The sequence below is a fragment of the Mobula hypostoma genome, chromosome 3 (assembly GCF_963921235.1).
Source record: "Mobula hypostoma chromosome 3, sMobHyp1.1, whole genome shotgun sequence".
Classification (NCBI taxonomy): Eukaryota; Metazoa; Chordata; class Chondrichthyes; order Myliobatiformes; family Myliobatidae; genus Mobula; species Mobula hypostoma.
The window spans coordinates 59,374,976-59,401,939 of NC_086099.1; the positions used below are offsets into that span (position 1 = coordinate 59,374,976).

Genomic DNA, 26,964 nt, shown 5'->3' on the forward strand with positions numbered 1-26,964 from the left:
AAGGACCTAACAATGACCTCTGCAGCATACTACTAGTTCGGAGGCTCCACTTTGAGAAACAACTGTCAACCACTACCTTCTGCTTCCTACCTCTGTGCTCATTTTGAATCCCTGTAACTAGTTCTCCCCGGATTCCATGTGGCCTAACATTCCAGACCAGCTTACCATGTTGGATCTTGTCAAAGGCCTTGCTTAAGTCCAAATAGATAATATCCACTGCCTTACCCTCATCTACCTTTTTGGTTACTTCCTCAAAAAATTCTAAAAGGTTTGTCAAGCATGACTTCTGATGCACAAAGCCATGCTGACTCCTCCTGATCAGACTCTTTCTATCCAAATGCTGGTAGATCTAGTCTCTCAGAATTCTCTCAATACCTTCCCCACCACTGATGCCAGGCTGACTGGCCTGTCGTTCCCTGGATTGTCCTTTAATGATACTTTGGGAAGCTGCAATGTTTTTGCACATTAAGGATACAATCGTATATTCTTGAGTAACAGACCAACATGCTTTAGTCTTTGGAGACTTTACCAGTGGCTAAAGATAAAACTAATAGCTTCTCAAATATTTCCTTAATTTACTCGCCTCCCTCAATGTCTGAGGATGCACTTGGTGAGACCCTGGCAATTCATCCAGCTTAATGCACTGTAAGGCTGCAACTATCTCCTGCCTGGTAGGATGTATGCTGTCCAAAATATCTCCACTTGTTCTTATCTCTTGAGTTACCATGATTTTCTCCTCAGTAAACATCAAGAATTAATTGTTAAAAATCCCACCATCACCTGCAGTTTGAGACATAGGCAGTCTTACTGATCTTTAAGGAGTTCTATTTCCTCCCTTGCCACCCTTTTAATATAGCTATAGAAACTGGGATTTTCTTATCAGATCTATCTCACTTTGTAGTAGTAAGGATACTGGACTCCTTTGTAATTCACGTAATTACTAGATAATGTTGGCAGCAGAATTTGTGCCAAAACAGTAATAATGTGTGGGGCTGCAAACATTGATGTTTTCTGGTATTTAACTTGTTGGTTGCAGATTGATCATACGTTGTAATTACTGCACTGATATTTCAAGGCATTTTTTCTCCTTTCCATCTCCACCTTCTCATACCCCACCTCCACCCAAAATGAAAGCAATCTTGACACTTCTAGTTCTTTGAATGGCAGGGATCCATTCTGGAAGATTTGTATCCATAATTTATCCTTTGACTTTGAATTTGGTGATACTTTGAAGAGCTGTAATGTTTTTCCTCATTAAAGACACTAATGAGCATTCTTATTGGAGAAAGTTTTGAGTTCCAAGAGATGAACAATAATGGCTTGTTTTTCAGCTGGTTTAAGGTTTTACTTTTTACACTAAATTGTCGATTAAACCTTCACTGATTTCCATTTGTGCTGTTTAGGTGAGGAAGAGTCAGAATATGTGGCCAGAGGAAACTTGCCAACCAGGTAAGTGAGGCTGCCATTTTGTAGCTGGGGTTCATTGAACATATAGTATTACAGCAGAGAGACGGGTCCTTCTGCCCCATGACACAATACAGTATTACTAACTGAACTAATTAAGTTAAGGAGACCAAATTTAACTAGTCCCTTCTGCCTGCATATCCCTCCATTCTCTGTATAGTAAAGTGCCTATCCAGGAGCCACTTAAACACCTCTCTCATATCTACCTTCATCGGCATCACTGACAATACGTGAATGAGCTACGTTTTACTTTTCTACTCTGGCATTTTTTGTGATTAAGTTATTTTGTAATATTATTCAACAGATCAGTATTCCTCAATGGTGGAAGTTTCTATCTAGAGGAAATTTTGAAGGGTGGGATATACTCACATATTGGAAGACAGTCTGGTTTAGAGGGTGTCAAAAAGGCTCTGCATGGAAAGTTGTGCTTGACAGAGCTTTTAGATTAGAGGTGGTCTTGATCAGTTAGGGAATTGGACTGTAGATTTCAATGCTCATAAGTGTGAGGTGATGTAATTTGGAAAGTTAAACCAGTGTAGAACTTGCAATATGAATAGTAGGGCACTGGAGAGTGTGAATAGGGGTACAGGAATACATAGCTTGCTGAAAGTGGTGTCACAAATAGGACAATAAAACAGGTATTAGCGCTTTGATCTTTATCAGTCAGGTTACTTGAGTACAGGCGTTGGAACATTATTTTGAGGTTGTACAAATCGTTGGTGAGGCCACACTTGGAGTTGAAGGCCACATTATTAGAGGAAAGATGTGGTTAAACTAGAAAGAGTGCAGAGAAGATTTACTAGGTGTTGCCAGGGTTAAAAAGCTTAAGTTATAAGGAGAGACTTTATTCCTTGGAATGTAGGAGAATGAGGGCCAACCTTATAAAAATGTCTAAAATTATGAGAGGCATAGATAGTAGATGGTAACACTCTTTTCCCCAGGGAAAGGGTGCCCAGAACAAGGGGGCAGAGGATTAGGTTGTGAGGAGAAACATTTAAAATAGACTTGATGGGCAACTTGTTTCCACGCAAGGGTGGTGAGCATGTGGAATGAGTTGCCAAAAGAAGTGGTTAAGGCAGATATAACAGTGTCATTTAAACAGCAGTTAGATAGATACATTGGAGGGATATGGGCAGCTCGGTGGGCACCGTGGTCAACGTGGACTCGTTGGGCCAAAGGTCCTGTATTCATTTTATGTTTACTCTGTGACTCTATATCAAGATCATTGTAAAGGATATTTTTAAAGGCTAGTTTTGAGGTAACGAGGGCAATGTAGGAGCTACAGATAGAGTCGACGATGGTTAATGGGGTAGACTGGTGGCTAGGCAGTGAGTTGCACAAAGCCTTATCTGGTGGGGCTTTTGCATGTTTCCGAAGCATTGACTGAAAGATCTGAATATCATTCTAAATATTTATTCTCTACTTTGAACGGTCATGGATCAAAGGTTCATAGGAGTCTAGGGATACTGCACTAAAGGAAATCTTAACAGTTTTTCAAAGTGATTTTCCCAATCTTAAAAAAAGTAGCTCTGGGCAATTTATTATAATTTTCAGAGTAGTCCATGTCGTTGTTGCAATGTTTTTTAGTAGTAGTTTAACATTTTTTTTAAGTTATGGTTTTTATCCTTCTAGTTAATTGGCCTGCTATCTCATGTAAGATGAAGTATTTCTGCTTCCCTCGACTATGGTAATTGGGAGCAAAATGAATTCAAGATGTGCTGACAGGTAGAGTTTTGTATTATTTTTTAAAATTTTGAAGTATATTTTATATTGGGTAAAATTAACTAGTGATATTTCATATGACAGACTTCTGAATTTGTGTTTCCGTTCCTTTAACTACCTTATTTAGTTTTATTTTCTAAATATTGCTTTTATTAAATATACAATACCACATTTTTTTTCTGGCCAATATGTAATTTGGCTGTTCTTCAGCTTTATGGATTTCAATTTGTTGTTTGTTACGGTCTTATAATTTGTTGCTGTCCACCTTGTTCTGAAGTGTTCTTTTGAATTTAGCACGCGTTTGACCTGAGATTTTGCTTCCAAAGTCAAATTTGTGAATCTTAAGTTATAAATACCAATGGTTTCTGCATTGATCCTTTTGGGGTTGTACCTTTTTCCTTTAGCTCTACTCTATATTCTGTCTTCAGTCAACTGGTTGTTCATTCTTCAAATAATTCAGCAACTCAGATTGATGTTACACTCTTGAACTGAACCAGATGTAAAAAAGGTCAGAATGAAAATAGGGCTACTCAGACTAGTCACAATATAAACCACAGATTTGGATAACAAAATTGAAAAAACTCTTAAATAACTTATTGAATATCCTCCTCAAACCTTGCCTCCTCTGCATGCACTACCCTCTACTCTCTCTGCACCAATCCCAACTTTACTATCAAACCCATAGACAAAGGGGCTGCTGTTGTATTGCGGCGGACTGACCTCTGCCTTGCTGAGGCTAAGTGGCAACATTCGAGACCCCTCCTCTTACCTATCTCTTGTAAAGGACCACACTCTGGACTATCAGAAAATTGTCTCTGACACCATCACTAACCTCATCAACTCCAGAGAACTTGCATCCACACTTCACACTGCTCATTTCTGCCTCCTATCCAAGATTCATAAACCGGACTGTCCAGTTCGGCCCATTGTCTCTGCCTGCTGCTGTCCCACTGAACTCGTGCCTGCATACCTTGGCTCCATTCTGTTACTCTTGGTTCATTCCCTTCCCATCTATATCCGTGCCACTTCTCATGCTCTTGATCTCCTGAACAACTTTCAGATCCCTGGCCCTGACAGTTTCATTTTCACCATAAATGTCCAGTCCCTTTACACTTCAATCCCTCATCACCAAGACCTTAAATCTCTCCACTTCTTTCTCAACAAAAGACCCAATCAGTTCCCCTCTACCACCACCCTCCTCTGTCTGGCAGAATTCAACAATTTCTCCTTTGGTTCCTCCAACTTTCTCCAGTCTCCAGGGGTAGCCATGAGCCCCAAATATGGCTGGCTTTTCATTGGCTACATAGAACAATCTATGTTCCAGGCCTTCCCTGGTAATGCTCCCCAACTCTTCGTGAGTTACATTAATGACTGAGTTGGTGCTGCTTCATGCACTCGAGCTGAGCTCATCAACTTGATCAACTTCCACCCTGCCCTTAAATTCACTTAGTCCATTTCTGATACCTCTTTTCCCCTTTGTCAATCTCTCTGTCTCTGGAGACAAACTATCTACCAACAGCTTTTATAAACCTACCAATTCCTATGGTTATCTTGACGATCCCTCTTCCCACCCTGTGTCCTGTAAAAATACCATTTTTTTCACAAATCCTTCGTCTCTGCCGGATCTATTCCCAGAATAAGGCTTTCCTTTTACAGAATATCAGAGGTGTCCTTCTCCTTCTAAGAATGTGTTTTCCTTCCTCCACCATTGATGTTGTACTTGCCTGCATTTCCTCCATTTCCCGGATATCTGCCCTTACCCCATCTTTCCACCACCTAACAGGGATGGGGTTCCACTTTTCCTCACCTACCACTCCTCGAGCCTTAGTATCCAGCACGTGCATTTTCCAAAACTTTCTCTATCTTCAATGGGATCCTATCACCAAATGTGTCTTAATCTTTCCCCACCCCCATCTTATTCTTTGCTTTCCGCAGGATCTCTGATGTATGGTTTATTTCTGGACAGTACAGGTGTCCCCCGCTTTTCGAACGTTCGTTTTACGAAACCTCACTGTTACGAAAGACCTACATTAGTTCCCCATTTTCCCTAACAGAAGGTGTTTTCACTGTTATGAAAAAAATCAGCGTGTGTTAAAAGTCAGCGCGCGCCCCGAGCAGCTGCTCTCCCCCAGATTCGGAACAACATTCTCGCCGGCATTGCTTTAACACGTGCCTGTGAGCAGCCGTTAGCAAGATGAGTTCTAAGGTGTCGGAAAAGCCTGAAAGAGCTCGTAAGGGTGCTACACTTAGCATAAAACTAGACATAATTAAGCGTTTTGATCGTGGTGAACAAAGTAAGGACAACGTGAGTTTGGCTTGTGGAAGTTGATGAAGATGATGTTGAAGAGGTTTTAGCATCCCATGACCAAGAACTGATAGATGAAGAGCTGATGCAATTGGAAGAGGAAAGATTAACAATCAAAACCGAATGCAGTAGCGAACTGAACGTGAAGCAACTGCGTGAGATTTTCGCTGCAATGATAAAGTACGACTTTAATTTTGAAAGGGTACGTAGGTTTAGGGGATATTTGCAGGATGGTTTGAGTGCTTACAAAGAACTGTGTGATAGAAAAATGCGCGAGGCTTAGCAGTCAAGCAAGCCTTCCACATCAGCCATAGCAGACTACAAACCTTGACCTTCGACATCGAGGTGGGCAGTCATCGGAGAAGATGAGCTGGCTGCTCTAATGGAAACAGACGACGATGTGATGATACCCTGGTGTCCCACCACCCCAACCCCCAGGCCGCGGACAGCTACTGATTCGTGGAGAATGCAGCGGTAGCCGGGAGGCACACAGCACATCTTTAAGAAAAAACCGAAATAAACATGCTAATTAATTAGGTGCTGCCCGACACATAATTGTCGGCCCAGATCAGAGGCGATGCAGTTGGCAATCGCCTCTGATCTGGGCCGACAATTATGTGCCGGGTGACACCTAATTAATTAGCATGTTTATTTTGGCTTTTTTCTTAAAGATGTGCTGTGTGCCTCCCGGCTGCCGCTGCACCGCTGCATGCTTCGCGGATCGGTATCGGTTTGCTGCCTGGAGGGTGGGGGCCACTGCACCACTCCATCCTGCGACGACTCAGCCTAACACACCATCATCAGTGTGCTCTGCTCTGTCTTCCCGATTCCCGTAAGTGATACTACACTGTTCATACATCATTTCTACTTCGTATAGGCTGTGTATTTTTATGTGTTATTTGGTATGATTTGGCAGCTTCATAGTTTAAAGGTTACTGGAGAGAATGTTTTTGCCAACAGCGCTTGCGTGAGATTTTCTGCCAACGGCGCTTGCATGAGATTTTCGCTACGGAGAACAGTGCAGTAATGATTGTGGAAAAGTATTTCTACTTTATATAGGCTGTGTATTTATCATATCATTCTTGCTTTTACTGTATGTTACTGTTATTTTAGGTTTTATGTGTTACTTGGCAATGATTTGGTAGGTTATTTTTGGGGCTGCGAACGCTCACAAAATTTTCCCATATAAATAAATGGTAATTGCTTCTTCGTTTTACAACGAACCGTTTCATAGGAACGGTCTACCTTCGGATGGCAGGGAAAACTTGTACTAGACGTGGTTTACTTATTTTTTTAACTGCAACCCCATTTGTCAATAATGTTGTTTTGTTCTCTGAAGTTGTAGGCACAGCACCTCAAAATTAACTACTTTTTCCAGTCAGGTCCTGTAGTCATTGCCATGCATATAACTTCATTTTGGTTATGATTCCCAAATTTGTTCCATATCTCTCTGCATCCCTTCCACATTGAAGACCATTTTAAAAGGGAATTTATGTTTTGTAACTTCAAAACATTAAACTAATTCAAGGGAGGACACGGAAATCTGGGAAAGTGGGTTTAACTTTATACTTAAGTGAGAGCGAGGTGCAAATATCATGTGGTAGTGTCATGACATATGCAATTTGTGTGTGTGTATGTGAGTATATACAGGTTTCCCCTGTCATCCGAAGGTAGAGCGTTCCTATGAAACAGTTCATAAGCTGGAATGTTGTAAAGCGAAGAAGCAATTACCATTTATTTATATGGGAAAATTTTGTGAGCATTCACAGACCCAAAAATAACCTACCAAATCATGCCAAATAACACATAAGACCTAAAATAACAGTTATATGTTGGAAAAGCAGGAATGATATGATAAATACACAGCCTATATAAAGTAGAAATACTTTTCCACAATCATTGCCTGAACTGTTCTTCGTAGCAAAAATCTCACGCAAGCGCCGTCGGCAAATACACAGCGCAAGCGCTCTCCAGTAACCTTTAAGCTATGAAGCTGCCAAATCATACCAAATAACACGTAAAAATACACAGCCTGTATAAAGTAGAAATAATGTATGTACAGTGTAGTATCACTTACAGGAATCAGGAAGACAGCGCCGAGCACACTGATGATGGTGTGTTAGGCTGAGGCTCCTGTAGTGCCTACTGGATGGGAGGAGAGTAAAAAGACCATGGTTAGGGTGAGATGCATCCCTGATAATGCTTTTCGCCCTGCCCAGGCAGCGTTTATGGTAGATATTCTCAATGGTGGACAATTGGGTGCCGATAATCCGCTGGGCAGTTTTCACCACACGCTGGAGTGCTTTGCGGTCTGATATGGGACAATTGCCATGCCACACTGAGATGCAGTTGGTGAGTATGCTCTCAGTGGTACAGCAGTAAAAGTCCGTCAGTATCCTAGGACAGAGGTGAGCTTTCTTCATGCTCCGCAGGAAATAAAGGCACTGTTGTGCCTTTTTGATCAGTATGGAGGAGCTCAGACAATCGCTTCAATTCAACCACATATATTGAAATGGACTCCCCTTCCTTTTGATTCTGCTTATGAAACCTCAAGCATTCTGCAATCAATAAAGCCTTTGGTTCTAAATGCTCCTGCATCACTTTCACAATACCAGCAAAGTATTGGTTGGAGCTCTTAATCTTTGAAGCAAACTGTATACCTTTAAACCCAATGCACCCATCAAAATTGGTAGTTGTTTCACATTGGCTATTTCATTTGCTTCAAAATAATGTTCATTTAGCTCTGTGTACATGAGCCAGTTACCATTGTGTAATCAAAGCATCAATCTTTCTGATATAGCCAGTTATTAATTTTTTTTTACGGTTATATCACTCAGTACTCAGTCTTTGAGAACCCGTGAATTCTTCTGTTTTCCGACTTTTTAAAAAAAGATTTTGATCGTCTCTATAATGCTAGGTAGAGTTTTTTAACTTGCTGCATTTTGTTTTAGTTTGAGCGTCTCGCTGCACTTCAACAGGTCGAAAGCCGTCTTGGGTTCTTTTTAAAAATACCTCATTAATATTATGTTTTGTAACTTCAAAGGCAGACATGGGAGTGTGGGAATGCGGGCCCAACTCTGTGTTTACTTTAAAAAAGTTATGCATGTATGGCATGGTATTGTGATGATGTATACAATGATATAACCTATAATGAATTTTTAAACCAAAGTATTTTATCAGTCTTTATATATACAAGATTACTCAAATATTAAGGAAATATTAAATACACAACAGAATATTTTTAGTATTAGCTCCATTATTGTTCTACTAATCTGTGACTAATATTAGTAAATCTATTTCCTATTCTTGATGATATCTGGTGCTGTTTGTGTCTTTTTTTGTGAAGACAAAGTATTTCCTAATATCAATGCCATTTCCTTCCTCTTCGCCAGCTTCCAGTATATTTTAAATTTTAGACCATTCTCTTCAGAGATGTAAGAAATCATGTAAATGTTTTGGAGGGCACAATGTTGCATCAAATAGAACTGCTAACCAGCTCCAGTGAGCTGTATTTGATTTTGACCTCCAGTGCGGTGTGGAGTTTACATGTCATCCCAACGGCTATGTGAATTTCTGAGAGCTGTAGTTTTCACTCAAGTATTAAAGACTTGTTGGTGGGTATATGTTAAATGAGTATGATAAAATACACCTAATGTAGATGGGGGTGTAAGGAAAATCAAAAAGCAGCTGATGGCCATGCGATGGAGTAGGTTGCAGGAAAATGGGGAAATGCATTTGATAAGATTGCTCTCAGAGCTGTCATAAACTTGATGGACTGAATATATCATTAAGACATAAGGACAGCAATATATCTTTTTTTGTAATTTATTTTTTATTGGATTTCATCATCAAACAAACATTTCCATAAGATGTATTTCAGATACTGTACATATATATCATATAATCATATTTGTCACAAATCTCCACAGAATATTTATCTGAAGTGTACTCTTATAGAAAGAGGAAAGAAAGAACAATTGAAAGAAGAAAACTATGTACAGAGTAGGGAGTGATTTTTTAAACAACATATTCATTGATGGTGAGAATAAAATCAGGCCTATAAGATGTTATGTAGTTAAACTATTTTTTCCAGTATGAATAGAATTGTTCCAACTGGGGTCTCTAGATGACCCTGGGCTGGGCTGGAAGAAAAGTCTAGCCGTGGGGGATAGCCCCTCCTACCTGTGGGTTGAGGGCCCCCGCTGCAGTACCAGTAAAAGTAAGTTTTAAAAAAAAAACTATGTCCATTACACAGAAATGATTTCCCTGTGTATTCCTCCCATGTTTAAGAATTAGGGGTAGGCCATTTAGAACAGAGTTGAGGAAAAACTTTTTCAGCCAGAGTGTGGTGGATATATGGAATGCTCTGCCCCAGAAGGCTGTGGAGGCCAAGTCTCTGGATGCTTTCAAAAAAGAGATGGATAGGGCTCTTAAAGATAGCGGAATCAAAGGTTGTGGGGACAAGGCAGGAATTGGATACTGATTGTGGATGATCAGCCATGATCACAGTGAATGGTGGTGCTGGCTCAAAGGGCCGAATGGCCTACTCCTGCACCTATTGTCTATTGTATATATTCTCATTTAGGTGTGGAAAAAGGAATGAATAAATGATTTTTTAAAAAATTGAGTAATATAAAATCCACATTATAACACGTATTTCTCGAGATAGGTATATCATCGTCTATTTTTGCTTCCGTTTAGTTTATCAGCACTCTTAAAGTTAGCCAAACCTTATGGTTCTTCTGGAGGAGGTGAGGGCTGTCCTTGGAGAACTGACAGTCTCTTCCTAAAATCCTTCTCTTGTCCTGTTCCTATCCCCTGCTTTCTAGGTTCTCTTACTATTTCCCAAGCAGTTCGGGATAACTGCTCAGCCAGAGTTTCCCCTGGGTTTGACCACGTTAATGGGCAGTCCTCTGTTCTTCATGTCTGTAGTCGCTTCTTCCACTGTCTGATATAGTTGTATCCCTTGGTAAAATACCCTCAGTTTAGCAGGGTATGGAGTTTGGAACCTAATCTTTTCTTGCTTTAATATTCGTTTCGCTTCGGAATATTCCTTCCATTTCTGTAGGACCGCCAGGGGGTAATCATGATCGAAGTATATTATCTTCCCGTTCCAAAACACCCTCTTCTTAACCCAGGCCCTTCATAGAATCTCCACCTTGTTCTTGAATCGAAGGAATCTAAGAACAATGGAGCGCGGTTTACCTTCTCTGTCTCTGGGAGACTGCTGGACAAGTGAACGGTGCGCCCTTTCAGTTTCAATCTCTGTAGTCAGAGGAATCTCCAGCGCTTCCTGCAGCAGCTTATCTACAAAGTCCATCATCGACAATCCCTCCGCTCCTTCGGGAACATTATAAATCCTGATATTTTTCCATCGCGATTTTCCCTCCTGGTCAAACAATTTACTTTCCTGTTGATTTAATATTTTTACCGTCTTTCTTAGTATCTGTTCCACGTTTTGCACGCGATCTTCCATCTTCTCAATTCGAGTCTCTGCCACTGCTATTTTCTCATTGACGTTGGCGAGCTCTGACTTTATATCATTGAGTTGCTGCTTTATATCTTTTTGGACTTCCCTTATCTCTTCCAAAATCCTTATCATATTTGCTACTTCACCTGCACTAGGCCCAGCGTTGACCTCGCCACCACGCGCACGTGTAGGAGAGCTGCGTGCTGTACCTCTCTCTTCCATAGGCTCCGCAGTGGTGCTTTTTTTTATCTCCATTCTTTTTCCCCATTCTTGCCCCCCTTATCAATTCAGATATTTTCGAAAGATCTTATATTTGATGGATTTATGGGGCAAATCCATCAAATACAGGTGTCCCCCGCTTTTCGAACGTTCGCTTTACGAAACCTCACTGTTACGAAAGACCTACATTAGCACCCTGTTTTCGCTTTCAGAAGGTGTTTTCACTGTTATGAAAAAAAGCAGCGTGCGCGCCTCGAGCAGCCGCTTTCCCTGGATTCAGAACTGCATTCTCGCCGGCATTGCTTTAACACATGCCTGTGAGTAGTCATTTGCAAGATGAGTTCTATAGTATTGGAAAAGCCTTAAAGAGCTCGTAAGGGTGTTACACTTAGCGTAAAACTAGACATAATTAAGTGTTTCGATCGTGGTGAACGAAGGAAGGACAAAGTGAGTTTGGCATGTGGAAGCTGACGAAGATGATGTTGAAGAGGTTTTGGCATCCCATGACCAAGATCTGATAGATGAAGAGCTGATGCAATTGGAAGAAAAAAGGATAACTATCGAAACCGAATGAGTAATGATAAAGTACGACTTTAATTTTGAAAGGGTACGTCGGTTTAGGGGATATTTGCAGGATGGTTTGAGTCCTTACAAAGAACTGTGTGATAGAAAAATGCGCAAGGCTCAGCAGTCAAGCAAGCCTTCCACATCAGCCACAGCAGACGACGAACCTCGACCTTCGACATCGAGGCAAGCAGAGATAGAAGATGACCTGCCTGCTCTAATGGAAACAGACGATGACGAGATGACACCCCAGTGTCCCACCACCCCAACCCCCAGGCCACGGACAGATACTGATTTGCAGAGAATGCAGCGGTAGCTGGAAGGCACACAGCACATCTTTAAGAAAAGAGCCGAAATAGACATGATAATTAATTAGGTGCCACCCGACACGTAATTGTCGGCCCAGATCAGAGACGACGCAATCGGAAATCGACACTGATCTGGGCCGACAATTACGTGCCGGGCGGCGCCTAATTAATTAGCATGTTTATTTCGGCTTTTTTCTTAAAGATGTGCTGTGTGCCTCCCGGCTACCGCTGCACCCCTGTGTGCTTCGCGGATCAGTATCGGTTGGTGGCCTGGAGGGTGGGGGCCACTGCACCACCCAAACTACAACGACTCAACCTAACACACCATCATCAGTGTGCTCTGCGCAGTCTTCCCGATTCCGGTAAGTGATACTACACTGTACATACATTATTTCTACTTTATACAGGCTGTGTATTTTTACGTGTTATTTGGTATGATTTGGCAGCTTCATAGCTTAAAGGTTACTGGAGAGCGCTTGCGCTGTGTATTTGCCGACGGCGCTTGCGTGAGATTTTCGCTACGGAGAACGGTGCAGTAATGATTGTGGAAAAATATTTCTACTTTATATAGGCTGTGTATTTATCATATCATTCCTGTTTTTACTATATGTTACTGTTATTTTAGGTTTTATGTGTTATTTGGCATGATTTGGTAGGTTATTTTGCGAACGCTCACAAAATTTTCCCATATAAATGGTAATTGCTTCTTCGCTTTATGACATTTCGACTTACGAACCGTTTCATAGAAACGCTGTACCTTCGGATGGCAGGGGAAACCTGTATAAGATATCAAATAGCGATGCATGCATTACTAAATGACAATAAAAGAGGACTGTGTGTCCTCATAATTAATCTAATCTAAGTATGTGTTTTTCTGGAGGAGCTGTTGATTTAAGCTGCCATTCTGAACGATGACGTCACTGGAACCCTGGACAGCAATATATCTTTATAATGTTATTTATCTCTATTTAAAATTCAAGATGCAAATTTTTGACAGTATTTCATTTTGTGATAATTTGGTGATTTTATTTTTCCCCAGGGAATCATTTAAAATTCTAAATAAATTTGTCCATTTTACATTGACCTACATTTAAAATGATCATGCAAACACGAGGAAAATCTGCAGATGCTGGAAATTCAAGCAACACATACAAAATGCTAGTGGAACTCAGCAGGCCAGGCAGCATCTATAGGAAGAAGTACTGTCGACGTTTTGGGTCGAGACCCTTCGTCAGGACTAACGGGAAAAAGAGATAGTAAGAGATTTGAAAGAGTGGGGGGGAGACCCGAGGAAACAGGAGGGGGAGTGATGAAGCTAAGAACTGGGAAGTTGATTGGCAAAAGAGATACAAGGCTGGAGAAGGGGGAGTATGATGGGACAGAAGGCCTTGGAAGAAAGAGAGGGGGAGGGGAGCACCAGAGCAAGATGGAGAACAGGCAAGGAGTTATTGTGAGAGGAGAAGGGAAAAAAAATTAAAAATTCGGAATGGGATAAGAAGGGGAGGAGGGCCATTAACGGAAGTTAGAGAAATCAATGTTCATGCCATCAGGTTGGCGGCTACCCGGACGGAATATAAGGTGTTGTTCCTCCAACCTGTGTTGCTTCATCTCGACAGTAGAGGAGGCCGTGGATTGACATGTCAGAATGGGAATGGGATGTGGAATTAAAATGTGTGGCCACTGGGAGATCCTGCTTTCTCTGGCGGACAGCAGGTAGGTGTTCAGTGAAGTGCTCTCCCAGTCTGCGTCGGGTCTCGCCATTATATAGAAGGCCATATCGGGAGCACCGAAAGCAGTATATCACACCAGCAGACTCACAGTTGAAGTGTCGCCTCACCTGGAAGGACTGTCTGGGGCCATAAATGGTGGTGAGGGAGGAAGTGTAAGGGCATGTGTCGCACTTGTTCCGCTTACAAGGATAAGTACCAGGAGGGAGATCAGTGGGAAGGGATGCGGGGGGACGAATCGACAAGGGAGTCGTGTAGGGAGCGATCCTTGCGGAAAGCAGAAAATTGGGGGGAGGGAAAGATGTGATTGGTGCTGGGATCCTGTTGGAGATGGCAGAAGTAACGGAGAATTATATGTTGTACATGGAGGCTGGTGGGGTCATAGGTGAGGACAAGAGGAACCCTATCCCTAGTGGGGTGACGGGAGAATGGGGTGAGAGCAGATGTGTGTGAAAAGGAAGAGATGCGTTTGAGGGCAGCGTTGATGGTGGAGGAAGGGAAGCCCCTTTCTTTAAAAAAGGATGACATCTCCTTCATCCTGGAATGAAAAGCCTCATCCTGAGAACAGATGCAGCGGAGATGGAGGAATTGAGAGAAAGGGATGGTGTTTTTACGAGTAACAGGGTGGGAAGAGGAGTAGTCCAGGTAGCTGTGAGAGTCCGTGGGCTTCTAGCAGACATCAGTAGATAAGCTGTCTCCAGAGATAGAGACAGAGATGAAGGAAGGGGAGGGAGGTGTTGGAAATGGACCAGGTAAATTGAGGGCAGAGTGAAAGTTGAAGGCAAAGTTGATGAAGTCAACGCGCTCAGCATGCGTGCAGGAAGCAGCACCAATGCAGTCGTCGATGTAGCAAAGGAAAAGTGGGTGATGGATACCAGTATAGGCTTGGAACATGGACTATTCCACATAGCCAACAAAAAGACAGGCTTAGCTGGAACCCATACGGGTGCCCATGGCTACACCTTTATTTTGAAGGAAGTGGGAGGAGCCAAAGGAGAAATTATTAAGAGCAAGGACTAATTCTGCTAGACGGAGGAGAGTGGTATTAGATGGGAACTGGTTGGGTCTGGAATCCAAAAAGAAACGGAGAGCTTTGAGACCTTCCTGGTGGGGGATAGAGGTATATAGGGACTGGACATCCATGGTGAAAATAAAACGGTGGGGGCCAGGGAACTTAAAATCATTGAAAAAATCCAGAGTGTGAGAAGTGTCACGAACGCAGGTGGGAAGGGATTGAACAAGGGGGGATAAAACCATGTCGAGGTATGCAGAGATGAGTTTGGGGCAGGAGCAAGCTGAGACAATCAGTCTACCTGGACAGGCAGGTTTGTGGATCTTGGGTAGGAGGTAGAAACAGGAAGTGCGAGGTGTGGGAACAATAAGGTTGGTAGCAGTGGATGGGAGATCCCCTGAGTGGATAAGGTCGGTGATGGTGTGGGAGACAATGGCTTGGTGTTCCTTGGTGGGGTCACGATTGAGGGGTAAATAGGAGGTATCAGCGAGTTGTCACTGTGTCTCGGCAAGGTAGAGGTAAGTACGCCGGACTACTACAGTGCCCCCCCTTATCAGCGGGTTTTATGGTAAGGTTAGCATTGGTGTGGAGGGAGTGGAGAGCAGAGCGTTCGGAAGTAATGAGGTTGGAATGGGAACGAGGTGCGGTGAAGTTGAGATGGTTGATGTCCCGTTGGCAGTTAGCAATAAAGAGATCCAGAGCAGGCAGAAGACCAGAGCGGGATGTCCATGAAGTAGAGGAGGATTGAAGACGGGAGAAGGGGTCATCGGTGGGGGTGGGAGAGTCTTTGCTGAAGAAGTAAGCTTGGAGACGGAGCTGGCGGAAGAAGAATTCAGCGTCATAGCGAATGCGGAACTCACTGAGGTGTAGGCGCAGGGGGACAAAAGTGAGGCCCTTACTGAGGACTGAGCGCTGTGCCTCAGAGAGTGGAAGGTCGGAGGGGATGGTGAAGACCCGGCACGGATGAGAGCTGGGATCGGGGGGGGGGGGGGGAGGTTGGTAGTGTCAGTGGAGAGGGGACGGTTGGGATGAGAGGAAGATGGAGCCTCTGAGGGCCCAGAAGCTGACGATGGGACCTGAGGGAGACCCTCCCTGTTTCCCTTTCTTTCTCCTCTCCCCTCCCCCTCTCTTTCTTCCAAGGCCTTCTGTCCTATGATACTCCCTCTTCTCCAGCCTTGTATCCCTTTTGCCAATCAACTTCCCAGCTCTTAGCTTCATCCCTCCCCCGCCTGTCTTCTCCTATCATTTCGGGTCTCCCCCCCTCCCCCTCCCCCTCCCACTTTCAAATCTCTTACTATCTCTTTTTTCCATTAGTCCTGCCGAAGGGTCTCGACCCGAAACGTCGACTGTACTTCCTATTGATGCTGCCTGGCCTGCTGCTTTCCACCAGCATTTTGTTTGCGTTGTTTAAAATGATCAGTTCCCTTGTCGGTTCCTTTACAAAACTGGTAGGATTGTATGAATTTCTTTTCCAAGCTACTGTTGGTAGTTTGATTTGCCCAGGTTGTTGGAAGATTAAATGTCTATCTTTGTCCATGCCACTCCATCACTGATTTATATGTATTCCAAAATGAATGTTGCTAGGAGCACTATAAATAACAACTGAAAGATAAAATTTATCTTTCATTATTTCCCAAGTCCATCCAAACTGATTTGACATTGATTGTTTTCTTGGCTAAGCTCCTTCCTCCTTACTCCCTTGATCTTGTACTTTATTTTCCATAATTCTGGTGCAGCCTCTGTGGACTTCATAAATTCTTTCTCTAGCTACCCCACCACCTTAGGCATATAGGCTGAATTGAACTTTGCTTCTACAGCCATGTTCTATTAAGTGTACTAAATAAAATACATTTATCTCTGGGTCTCTTAATTCATTTCTCATGTTTATTTTAGTATAGCACCTTTTAATTTACAACAATTTAAATTAAACTTAGATACTTGGAAGTGAATAATAAAGACATGCATACCTGTAAATCCCCATTTTTGGTTTTGTTGCAAAGTTGGAAATCTACTGACGACATTGATATTTGTTTGATAATAGTGATTGTATTGAAGCAGCACTGATCATATAATGGCAAATTTGCTATTAATGCATATCTTGGCAAGATATCCCTTTAATGAGTGTCATGTTTTTTTCTATGCGTATTGAATATGTTTGCATTGTATTCAAAAAAAATCATTACAGAACAAGCTTTCAGTTCATACTTAAATTTAGCAAAATTTGTTCACAGCTTATACTTTTGTGAGGAAGATAATGTAAAGTAATCTTCATTGCATTTTGAACTTGTGTTAACAGGAATGACCACAGCATTTTTGATGGCCTGTTGGATGATGGTGATAAGGATAAAGCAAAAAGGTGAGTTTGAACAATAAGAGAACATAATAGATGCACAATCATTAGACAGGAATTATGGAAAATATCTGCCACTTGCTGCTGTATCGAGAGCTTCACAAGCTTTCGAGTATCAAACCAATCCGATTCTGATGTTTAGGACATATATTCACTTTTGCCATAAAATTAGACATACTTTTTGCTGGTCTGCATTCTGTGACATTTTAGTTCATGTGTTCAGGAATAATCTTAAGGAAATGAGGCATCTAATTTTTGAATAAGTTTTTAAAGACTTGAGTAACACTTTAAAAAAAAAGCACTAAAATATCATTGTAATGATTCAAAGGCAAGTAATTAAAAGTTTATTAGTAGTTGAAACTTCTTAATCGAACAGTTTATTTGTGAAATAATATTTGTTGTAGTAAAGGTTTATAGGGATGCTCTTTTTAGTAACTTGCTAAGTTATATGAAATGGAGGCAAAAATGATCCAGACAAGCCCATGGGATTAATGAAAGACCATTACACAACTGGACCTCAATGCAACATCCAGCTCTCCTCTAAGTAGGAAATTTGGCTCGGTACTCTTTAATTTCAATGTATACTCCTTGTTTGTACTTCATTTAAACTATTACTTATAGCTATTGCATTACAGGATACACAGAAGTCCCAACTAGAGAGAGTGCAGTACTAGATCTCCTGTTTGGGAATGAGACAGGGCAGGTGACAGAAATTTGTGCAGGGAAGCACTTCGCATCTAGTGATCATAGTTTCAAGATAATTATGGAGAAGAATAGTCCTCAGATTTAGATTCTAAATTGAAGAAAGGCCAGTTTTGATGGTATCAGAAAGAATCTGGCAAGTGTGGGTTTGGACAGGCTGTTTTTTGGCAAAGGTGTGTGAGGTAAGTGGATGGCCTTCAAAGGTAAAATTTTGAGAGTGCAGGGGCTGTATGTTCCTGACAGAATGAAAGGTAAGGATACCAAATTTAGGGGACTTTGTCTTTCAAGAGATATTGAAGCCCTCTTTAAGAAGAAGGTATAGGCAGATGGGAGCAAGTGAGGTTCTTGAGTATTAAAAATGCAAGAGAACACTTAAGGAAATCAGGAGAGCTAAAATAAGTCATCAAATTGTTCTAGTAAACAAGGTGAAGGAGAACCCCAAGGTTATTTACAGATCTATTAAGAGAAAAGAGATGGCAAGGGATAAAAGTGGTCCTCTTGAAGATCAGAGTGGTCATCTATGCGTGGAATTGAAAGAGTTGGAGGTGATCTTAAGTGGATTTTTTTTCAACTGTATTTACTCAGGAGATGGACTCAGAGTGTATAGAAGTGAGGCAAAACCTCACTGAGGCCATGGACCATGTGCATATTATAGAGAAGGAGGTGTTTACTATCTTGAGGCAAATTAGGGTGGATAAATCCCCAGGGCCTGACCAGGTGTACTTTGGACCTCATGCAAAACTAGTGTAGAAATTGCAACAGGGCAGGTGCTGGAGGATTGGAGGATAGCTAATGTTGTTCTGTCATTTAAAAAAAGCTCTAAGAATAAGCCGGGAAATTATAGACTGATGAGCCTGACATCAGTAGTGGGACAGTTATTGGAAGGTATACCAAGGGACTGAATGTATAAGATTTGGATATACAGGTACTGATTAGGAATAGTCAACATGATTTTTTGTGGTAGGTTGTTTCTAACAAATCTTAGAGTTTTTCATGGAAGCTACCAGAATGTTGATGAAGGCAAGGCAGTGGATGTTGTCCATTTGGACTTTAGCAAGGCTTTTGACAAGGTCATGAATTGGGAGGCTGGTCAAGAAGGTTCAGTTGCTTGACATTCAGGATGAGATAGTAAATTGGCTTTCATTGGCTCTCTGGGATAAGCCAGAGAGTGGTAGTAGATAGTTGCGTCTCTGATTGGAGGGTAAAGTGTGCCCGAAGGGCTGGTGCTGGTTGTTTCATCCGGATCATTGGTATAGATGACAATGTAGTAAACTGAATCAGCAAATTTGCTAATTATGCAAAGATTGGGGGTGTAGTGGATGGTGAGGAAGGCTATTAACACTTGTAGCAGGATCTAGACCAGCTGGAAAAATGGGCCGAAGAATGGCAGATGGAACTTAATGCAGAAAAGTGTGAGGTGTTGTGTTTTGGGAGGACAAACAAGGGTTGGACTTGCACAGTGAGCAGTAGGACACTAAGGAGTATGGTAGATCAGAGGTATCTGGGAATACAGATCCATAATTCCTTCACAGTGGCATCACAGGTAAAGAGGGCTTTTGGCATGTTGGTCTTTGTAAATCAGAGTACTGAGTACCGGAGTTGGGATGTTGCATTGAAGTTGTATAGGATGTCATTGAGGCCCAGTTTGGAGTATTGTGTGCAGTTCTGGTCACCTACTTACAAGAAAGATATGAAAGAGTGCAGAGGAAAACTTAACAAGCATGATGCCTGGACTTGAGGATCTGAGTTATAGGGAAGGGTTGAATAGGCTAGAACTTTAGTGTAGGAGAATGAGGGAAGATATGATAAGATGTATACAAGATTATGATGGGTATAGATAGGATAAATATAAGCAGATTTTATCCACTGAGGTTGTGTGAGACTAGAAGTGAAGGTCATGTGTTATGGGTGTAAATGAAATGTTTAAGGGGAACATCAGGGGAGACTTCTTTACTTAGAGGGTGGAATGAGCTGCCAGCACAAGTGGTGGATATGGGTTTGATTTCAACATTTAAGAGAAATTTGGATTGGCACATGGATGAAAGGGGTATACAGGGCAATATTCCAAGTGTGGGTTGATGGGACTAATTGGATTAATAGTTTGGCATGGACTAGATGGACCATAGGGCCTGCTTCTGTGTTGTAGTGTTATGTGATTTTATGACTATGATGTTAAATGGAAAGTACTTAGTTGTATTTATCTTGTTGTTCCCTGCTTTGTAGATTATTTTATTATTTCCCAATTTCTGGAACTAGCAAACTAAGCCAGTCTAATTAAAAGCTGTTGAATTGATAATTCATTTATTAAATTATTCCATTAACTCTTCTAATGAAAGACAATTATCTTAAGTACTTAATACATGCCTTATGAAATTTTTAATAATTTACATTCTTGTTTCATATTCTATGTACATAATTGCTCATTCACCACTGATTTATCATACATAAAATAATTTTACTGAAGTAGTCCAAAGTTCCTTCAGGACAATTTCAACTGGAATTGGACTTAAACAAGAAATATTTAGCCGAAACATAGCAAGTCGGATAATAAATAGTATCTTTCAAAGTTGTCATCTCTCCAATCTAGAATGACAAATCTTTGGATGCATGGAATGTCATTACCATCTGCACGTTCCCCTTTAATTCTGGAACCACTTCACTTGCGGATGCATTGCAGTTCATTTATCGTCCTTGGCTGTAAATTCTGGACCTCCTCCCTAAATCCATAAATAGGAATTCCAATCTCAAAAGAACTAAAGGGGCTCAAGAAGGTGACTATCCTCCGTTTTCTCAGTCAGAGATGGGTAAAGCTACTGCCTGTACCAGTAATGCCCAGATCGTGGTAAATAAAGAAATAAAGGCACACAGTATTCTTTGAATTCTTTCAAAAATGTGTTTTATTTATGAGCTGAAAGAAGTGCATTTTTATAAATTATTCTAATTGCAAATAATAAGAATGAAGACCTATGACATAAAATATCATAATGCAGCAGAATAAAATGAAACAAACTTGTGAAACAAGCGTATGTACCCTGTAATAAGGGGTGAGGAGGAAAGGAAAATGTACCACGAGAAATTTTAAAACCAGTCATTAATTTTTGATTAACATTTTATTTTAAGCTGTATAATAATGTATCAGAAATTTCTTTTAACGTGTGTTAGAAAAAAATTGCTGCCTTTTATTAAAGAATTGTTGATATATCTTTTTAATAGTCCGGCATTTGGTTTTTTTTTATTAGAAAAACTGAAAATGTAACAATCTATACTTAGAAAAATTTAACTTCACAAGGATTGTGAATAAACAACTTTGTTATTAACTATAACTTTCTACTAAAAGTACTTTCATAACTTTAGGGTGTCTAGAAATATATCTGAGAAGAAAAGACGAGATCAGTTCAATGTGTTAATCAAAGAGCTTGGCTCCATGCTGCCAAGTAATACTCGGAAAATGGATAAATCAACAGTACTACAGGAAACAATTGACTTTTTACAGAAGCACAAAGGTACTTTATTTTTGTTAATTTTTTTTATTTTGAGGTGCTTTGTGTTAATTGTGTTAGAATCAGATTTATTATCACTGGCATGTCATGAAATTTATTGTTTTGCAACAGCAGTTCAGTGCAATATATAAAATAAGATTACTATATGCCACAATAAGAAATATTAGAAAAATAAATTCAGTAGAGTACAAAGAGCATAATAGTGAGGTAGAGTTCATGGGCTGTTCAGAAATCTGATGGCAGAGGGAAAGAAGCTGTACCTAAAATGTGGAGTGTGTGTCTTCTGGCTTCTGTACTTCCTTTCCTGGTGTTAGTGAGAAGAGGGCATGTTCTGGATGGTGGAGGTCCTTTATGATAGATGACTCCTTGAGGCATCTCCTTTTGACGATGTCCTCAGTGATGAGAAGGGTTGTGTGCATGATTGAGCTGGCTGAGTTTACAACTCTGTACAGCTTTTTCTGATACTGTGCATTGGCGTCTCCAATACAGAAACCATTGCACAAGATCGGAAAAGTTGCAGAGATGATGCAACCAGTCAGAATGCGCTCCACGCTACGTACTTAGAAATTTGCTGAAGTCTTTGACATAGTAAATCTCCCTCAAAATGAAATACAGCTGCTGGTTTGTCACCTTAATTGCATCAATATATTTGACCCGGAATAGATCTTCAGGATGCTGACACTCAGGAACTTGAAGCTTTCCACTGCTGACCTCTCGATGAGGATTGATTTGTGTTCTCCCACCTTCCTCTCCCTAAAGTCCACAGTCAGTTTCCTGTTCATGCCGATGTTGGATGTGAGGATGTTGTTGTGACACTACTCAACCAGCTGATCTATTGCATTCCTCATCACTATCTGAGATTCTGCCAGTAATAGTTGGGTCATTGATAAAGTTATTGATGGTGTTTGAACTCTACCTAGCCAAACAGTCATGAGTGTAGAATGAGTAGAGCAGTAGGCGAAGTATTTGTCCTTGAGGTGCACCTGTATTGATTGTCAGCATGGAGGAAATGTTATTACTGATCTGTACTGACTGTGAGGAAGTCCAATGAGGAAGTCCAGGATCCAGATGTAGAGAGGGGTACAGTTCCAGGTTTTGAAGCTTGTTGAATCGTACTGAGGGGATGATGGTGTTGAATGCTGGGTTGTAATCAAAAAAACAGCAGCCAGATGTACTGAAATTAATATGCTTCATTTAAAATGTCCTTTCTGTTGTAGGGATCACAGCGCAGTCCGTTGCCAGTGAAATACACCAAGATTGGAAGCCGGCATTTCTTATTAATAAAGAATTTACTCAGTTGATGTTGGAGGTATGTGATATTTACCAGGTATAAATATGATTTTTTTTTTCTCCCCACTTGTATCTAGTATTATTACAATGAATGCAACTTAAAAGATTAAGAGGAAATCAGAGAATCATTAGTAGTAATGAAGTCAATAAATGATTTACTGATGTTCTAGCCCCGATTATGTGGTTGATTGTTCCCAAGAATTATGATCTAATCTGTAACAAAGTGACAGGAAGTAATTGACTTTATGATAGCTTATGTTTGTTTGTTGACATGAGGCATGAAGACCCTAGAGAGGCTGGTCCTGGCTCACCTCTGACCCCTGGTCAGATCAACCCTCGATCCCCTGCAGTTTGCTGACCAGGAGCACATTGGAGTTGACAATGAGTCATCTACCTGCTGAACAGAACCTACTCCATTTTGGAAAAGCAGGGCAGCATTGTGAGGATCATGTTTTTGATTTCTCAAGTGCCTTCAATACCATACAGCCCTTGTTGCTGGGGGGAGAAGCTCCATTCAATGCAGGTTGGCACTTCCATTGTATCCCGGATAATGAACTACCTGACTAGCAGACCACAGTTTATGTGACTTCAGAGCTGTGTGTCAGATACGGCTATAAGCAGCACTGGGGTCCCACAGGGGACTGTACTGGCTCCCTTCCTGTTTACCCTGTATACCTCGGACTTTAGGTACAACACTGAGCCATGTCATCTACAGAAATTCTCTGATGACTCCGCACGAATTGACTGTATAAAGGGAGGATGGGAGGATGAATACAGGACCCTGGTGGAGGACTTGGTCAAATGTTGCAAGCTGAATCATCTGCAGCTCAACATCAGTAAGACAAGGAGATGGTGATGGACCTTAGGAAGACTTGAGCCTGCACTGCTCCCTGTTACTATTGATGGTGTGGATGTGGTGAGGTCCTGCAAGTACCTGGGGTGAACCTGGATGACAGACATGAGGGCAGCACTAACACAGAGGCTGTGTACAAGAAGGGCCAGAGTAACTTCTGCTTCCTGAGGAGACTGAGGACCTTTGGAATATGCTGGCCTTTCTCTCACATGTTCTACCAGTCTGTTGTTACTAGTACAATCTTCTGGGGTGTTGTGCTGGGGAAATGGCATCAACATGGGTGATGCCAACAGGCTCAATAAACTGATTAGAAAGGCTGGCTCTGTTCTAGGAATCAAACTGGACGCACTGGAAGCTGTGGTAGAACAAAAGACCTTGCAGAAAATCCTGGCAATTCTGGACAATGTTTCTCACCCTCTGCATAGTGGAGCACTTTTTGTAATAGACTAAGACAACTGTGCTGCTTCAAAGAGTGTTATATGAGGTCATTCTTATCCTCGGCCATTAGGTGCTGTAAGGAGTCAACCTATAGCCGGGGAAGTGATGATCCTCCCTCCTGTTAGGCTGCTTGAGGTAACTTTTTTTTCTTTCTTTCTCTTTTGATATTTGTATATCTGTGCACTTGTAACGCTACTGTGACACTAATTTCCTTTGGGATCAATAAAGTATCTAGCTATCTATTTTATGACTAAATGTATGATGCAGTTGTAAACCATATTATTAGTAGTATATCAAAAGTGTGGAAATGCTCGTTGTACTCTTGTGAATTGGGATTTAGAGGAGTGTTTGGAATGAAATGGGGAAAATCTACACTATATGTGTCTTTTTCTAATACTTTGTTACTTTCTGACATGTTGTATTTTCACTTGAATACAAGCTGTCATTCCATTAATAAGATGTTCGTTCACTCTCACTCACCTCTCGCTCTCGCTCCCTCTTTCTTCCCCCCCCCCCCCACCGCCACCCACTTACCTTCAGTATATACCGACTGATATTGCTTCATCTTGCTGGATACAGATTACTGCTTGAGGATTTGCAAATCCTTTGAGATGGGAATCAAGTATGATAATAGAAAGTTGTTACCAGGATTACCCCTCAATAATAATGATTAGTTGGGTGTAAAGAGAACCTGTATTTACTGACGAGCACCTTTATTGTCTCAGTTCCCATGCTCATGGATGTTGGAACTAATTACCTGTGTGCACACGTATTAGGTCTGTCCTTAACCCTTCATGAGCAGTCAAAGAGAAAAGGTAATACCGGAGTCTGTGTTGGCCAGGTATTCCTCTTGATCCCGATGTAATCTCCGTGTTTCCCGAAGTCCTTCATTCTTATTCTTTTTCTTATCAGATCAATCTATGATGTTTTAATTTTTTTTGACTCAATGTCATTTGACTATCCTGTGTCACTGTCTCACGGCTGTTCCCTTCAGCTTTGTCCCACTCTAACTGGGGAAAGGAATCAACATGTCAGTCCATGGCTTCCTCTACTGCCACAATGAGGCCACGCTGTGGTTGGAGGAGCAGCACCTTGTATTCTGTCTGGGTAGCCTCCAACCTGATGGCATGAACATCAATTTCTTGAACTTCTGGTAATGGTTCTATCCTCCCACACCCTGTCACCATTCTCATTTTTCCCCCCTCTCTCTCCTTTTCTTCTTACCGACTATCACCCCTCTCTGGTTCTCATCATTCTTCCCTTTCTTCAATGGCTTTCTGTCTTCTCCTATCAGATTCCCCCTTCTCCTGCCCTTTATCTTTTTCACAATGGGCTTCCCAGCTCTTTAGTTCACCCATCCTCCCTTCCTAGTTTCACCTATCAGCTTGTATTTCTTCCTACCCTCCCCCAAACTTCTTACTCTGACTTCTCACTCTGACTTCTCATCTATTGTTCTCCAGTCCTGATGACAGATCTCAGCCCAAAATGTCGACGATTTACTCTTTTCCACAGATACTGCTTGGCCTGCTGAATTCCTCCAGCATTTTCTGTGGGTTGCTTGGATTTCCAGCATCTGCAGATTTTTCTCTTGTCTGTAAAAGGAGTTGATGCTGTCCAGGAATTCCTCTTGATCTCAATGTAATCGCCACATTTCTAACATGTGATCATCCAGTTGTCATGATGTATGGTTTCTCCAGAGCTGTCGCAGCCTGTGCTCCCAGAATCCTCCATTCTTATTTATTTCCTCATCGTATCCTTATGGTATTTCAATTTCATTGGCTCAATGTCAGCTGACTGACATTTATCAGCTTCTGATTGGAAGTGGTTCAAGGCTACAAACAGTATTGCTTTATGGCTGTTTCCTTCAGATTTGTGCCTTAGGTGATTTATTTTGTTTCCCGCTTAGAATGGTTGTCTGAGCTGGTTTAACCAGATCACAGGCTGTTCCTTCTACATGTCTGCCACCTTACATAATAAACAGCTTCTTAACTGAGAATGACCTCAGGTTGAACAGATCATCAACAGAAACTCCTTGTGCCTACGTTCACTTGCTCTGATTGTTACTCTTGAGCAAGAGCTGGTTCACCAAACAGTTCACAAAATGGCGACTTCAAGAAAAGTCTCACAAAATGGCCACCTGACTTACTTCAACCACGTGGGAAGAATAAAGATTTCTGCTGTGTCTATTTCTACTGCATTTGCTTAATTCCTATTCGCTAATTTGAAGATTGTGGTTCTTTCTGGGATACATCTCCCACCTCTTGATCCAAAGATATTTATCTTAGGATAATTATCCTTTTCTCATTCAAATGACTGTCATAGAACTGCAATGGACCCTCAAAGTATGCTACACATATTATATAAAAGACAAGGGTAATATATACTTAATCACCCACTTTTTGTACCAACAGTCTTCAGATTCTTAAGAGCATCATCCTCTAAATCTAATTATCCCATATTTTCTGTCTTGCACTTTGCAATTATCAACATACATAAAATTAAGGCGGGAGGAGAAGATGGCGGTGCTACGCAGCGCGCGCAGCTCTCCGGTGAAATGATATCGTATTTGTAAGTAGGATGCCGTGTGCAATTCTGATTTGATGGAGACGGACGTGTGAAGCACGGAGGAACATCTGGAGAAACTTCTGAAAGGCCCGGTTCGCTGCTGCTGCTACTGTGCGATCGAGAATCTTCGGAGGGAAGGCCCCAAAATCCTCGGCTTTGCCTGCTGCTGGTGGCTGGGGCTGGGGTCGAAGCACTCAGCAGAGATGATGCTCGGTGCTTGGTGTCGGAGGGCTGCTCGGAGGCTCGAAGTTTTCGGACGACTCAGAGTCGGACTATGGTCGGGCATGGCAGGGAGAGTTTTCTTCCTTCTCCCATCTGTGTGAGATGTGGGACTTTCGAGAGACTTTGAACTTTTTTTTTTACTGTGCCCATGGCCTGTTCTTCATCAAGTTATGGTATTACTTGTACTGTTGTAACTATATGTTATAATTATGTGGTTTTTGTCAGTTTTTCAGTCTTGGTCTGCCTTGTGTTT

General features: G+C 41.5%; 1 protein-coding gene across 6 annotated transcripts in view; it reads left to right on the forward strand.

The window, feature by feature from the left end:
• clocka (clock circadian regulator a) overlaps positions 1-26,964 on the forward strand; it is a 132,799-nt gene that overhangs the window by 19,457 nt on the left and 86,378 nt on the right. For all 6 annotated transcript variants that reach the window (XR_010017354.1, XM_063043115.1, XM_063043116.1 and 3 more), the window contains exons 2-6: positions 1,404-1,449; positions 3,097-3,189; positions 17,088-17,147; positions 21,198-21,346; positions 22,561-22,652. Coding sequence is in view for 5 of the 6 variants with exons in the window: in XM_063043115.1 (XP_062899185.1) it covers positions 3,149-3,189; positions 17,088-17,147; positions 21,198-21,346; positions 22,561-22,652 (342 nt within the window). In the remaining variant the exon portion in view is untranslated. The remainder of the gene's footprint in view (positions 1-1,403; positions 1,450-3,096; positions 3,190-17,087; positions 17,148-21,197; positions 21,347-22,560; positions 22,653-26,964) is intronic.